The sequence below is a fragment of the Gadus macrocephalus genome, chromosome 10, assembly GCF_031168955.1.
Source record: "Gadus macrocephalus chromosome 10, ASM3116895v1".
NCBI lineage: Eukaryota > Metazoa > Chordata > Actinopteri > Gadiformes > Gadidae > Gadus > Gadus macrocephalus.
Genome location: NC_082391.1, coordinates 21,755,486 through 21,757,985, shown reverse-complemented (window position 1 = coordinate 21,757,985; position 2,500 = coordinate 21,755,486). Strand labels below are relative to the sequence as shown.

Genomic DNA, 2,500 nt, shown 5'->3' with positions numbered 1-2,500 from the left:
TACACACACACACACACAAACAGACATGCACAAAAACATGAACAGAAGCACACAGCATGCACACACATACGTGCCCATACATGGACACATACAGAGCCTGATCATGTCAACATGCTAACAAACTCACGTCTATGCACAGTAAGTGTGCATATGGGATTTAAAATCTCATACACAAAAACACACACGCGCGCATGTGCACGCACACGCACACACACACACTGGAAAACGTCTGTGTCCAAACAGTGATGATATTATATCTATAACACTGGATTGGAGGGCTGTTGTCTAGATTTGGCCTCAGTCTTATAGTGACACCTAGAGGACACTACCTGCAAACACTGGTTGGAGATATGGCTGTCTGCGCCTTTGAGCATACCTGTAGGGCAGTATGTTAGTCGAGGCACATTTGTTATGTGGTCATTTACACATTTACATATTTAAATGTGAAATATGTGGTCATACAATCATTTGTTTTAATTCAGATATGTATGGAAGACAAGGGGAATCAACAGAGCTGCAGAGCATTGCTTTACTAAAGTAAACTGACTGAGAATCTAAGAGAAGAAGTGTGGAAGGACTGGAGCCAAAGGGAGAGGACACTGGGGAGGAAAGGGAGGAAAGTAGGATGGAGAGGAAGGAAAAGGGCAAGTAAAAGAGGTTTACAAGGAAACGACATAATAAATTGTCTCTCCCGCACTGGCAGAACACGATCTGGGCTTCTTGGAACAGACCCTTTAGGATCCCATTATTACATTACAAGACTCCTAATAGGAAACATACACTCCACTGTGTTGGGTCCGTGGTGGAGGGAGAGCTCTTATTTTGAAAAACCACAAACTAAATGCTGAGGGGCGAGGATTGATGTCTCGAAAAGGTCATGATGACAGTTTCTGTTGTTTGTGCTATTGTTGTTTGCTTCCTTTGCTGTTTTCATCCAAGCCATCTGTTGCTCTAGTATTTAAAATAGAAAACTTAGACAGAGCTCTTGCAGTACAATTTCACATACGTCAATGGTTTATACTTTTGAATGGAAAGAATAATGCCTTCAGGGTTCATGTATTAAATACGTATCGTACATTATGGCTTATTATGCATGCATTATTGACCACTGCATTATGGTGAAAACTGATCCATTAATTTCAAGTTTAGCGGTGAGCATTCGGTACTAGCAAGCTATTCTGACGAAACCATGTATTTGTATTATTCTATATCACTATAAAGATCGATAAAATGCTAAAATGCTAAAACAAAAATAAAATGATTTAAATGGCTTCACGCAAACACAAACCATACAGCCCCCCTCCCATTGGCTTGGCAATTAACGGCACCGTAACCTTAAACAGTCTTACAGCAAATAAACAGCTGTCAATCAAACGGGCCACTTTCCTTCAGTTGGTTATCTGGTGAGAGACCACAGGAGGGAGGGGCCTCGTCTGGGACCCCCAGCACAAACATCAGATTCACTCCTTCTTTTGTCTTCTTCCGTGGTCTGCTTGCTTTCTTTTTTCTTTCTCTCTCCCCCGTTGTTCCCTCTGCTCCCACGTTTTATCTCTCTTTCTCTCAGACTGTTTGCTCTCATCCACGTTATCTCTCTCTCTCGTTCTGCTCTGCCAAACCACTGTCTCTGTAGCGTTCTGTCTGCCTTTCAGCTAAAAACCACACAAACACACACACACACACACACTCACTTAGAGACATACACACAGACATCAACATGCACACGCATGCCCATATGCACACATACTTACGTTGTTCTGTGTCGATGCCGAATTGTCGTGACCCCTTTCATATTCATGCAATCACGCATATACTTCTTAGTTCTTGTCTTTGTTTCTCTACAAAGGTGTTACATAGATGTAATAATAATGTCAAATAATGTACTACTATCCTTAATATATTGTATGCTCTTTGAGCAGAACATATTTTTGAAGGTATCTTCTCTCTAAAGAGTAGCTATTGTGTTAATCTTGGTTATGTGGTTTGATTAGGTTTTACCATTTATTTGTTTTCATATTTCAAGTATAATTCTAGTGAAACACAATTATTTAAATCAACTAATCAACTCTTATTTTCCTATGTGTCTCTTGTATATGTGTGTGCGTGTGTGTGTGCGTGTGTGTGCGTGTGCGTGTTCGTGTGTGTGTGCGTGTTTTTGTTTGTGTGTGTGTGTGTGTGTGTGTGCGTGTGCGTGTGTGCGTGTGTGCGTGTGTGCGTGTGCGTGTGTGCGTGTGCGTGTGTGTGCGTGTGTGTGTGCGTGTGTGTGTGCAGCGTGGAGTCGGTGAGTGACGGTCTCTTCCACACGGTGGAGCTGTTGCTCCAGAACCACTCTCTGAGCCTGGTGGTGGACAACGGCGCCCCCAAGAGCCTGAGCAAGCTGCCACGGCAGCCCTCCGTCGACCACAACACACAGCTGTACATAGGAGGTAGGGACACACACACACACACTCATGTACATGAACACTCACACGCACATACACACACACACACACACACAGCTGTA

General features: G+C 43.1%; 1 protein-coding gene across 1 annotated transcript in view; it reads left to right on the top strand.

The window, feature by feature from the left end:
* Positions 1 to 2,500, top strand: part of slit3 (slit homolog 3 (Drosophila)) — a 38,234-nt gene that overhangs the window by 31,652 nt on the left and 4,082 nt on the right. Inside the window, exon 19 of the mRNA XM_060063699.1 lies at positions 2,269 to 2,423. Within this exon, the coding sequence (XP_059919682.1) occupies positions 2,269 to 2,423 (155 nt within the window). The remainder of the gene's footprint in view (positions 1 to 2,268; positions 2,424 to 2,500) is intronic.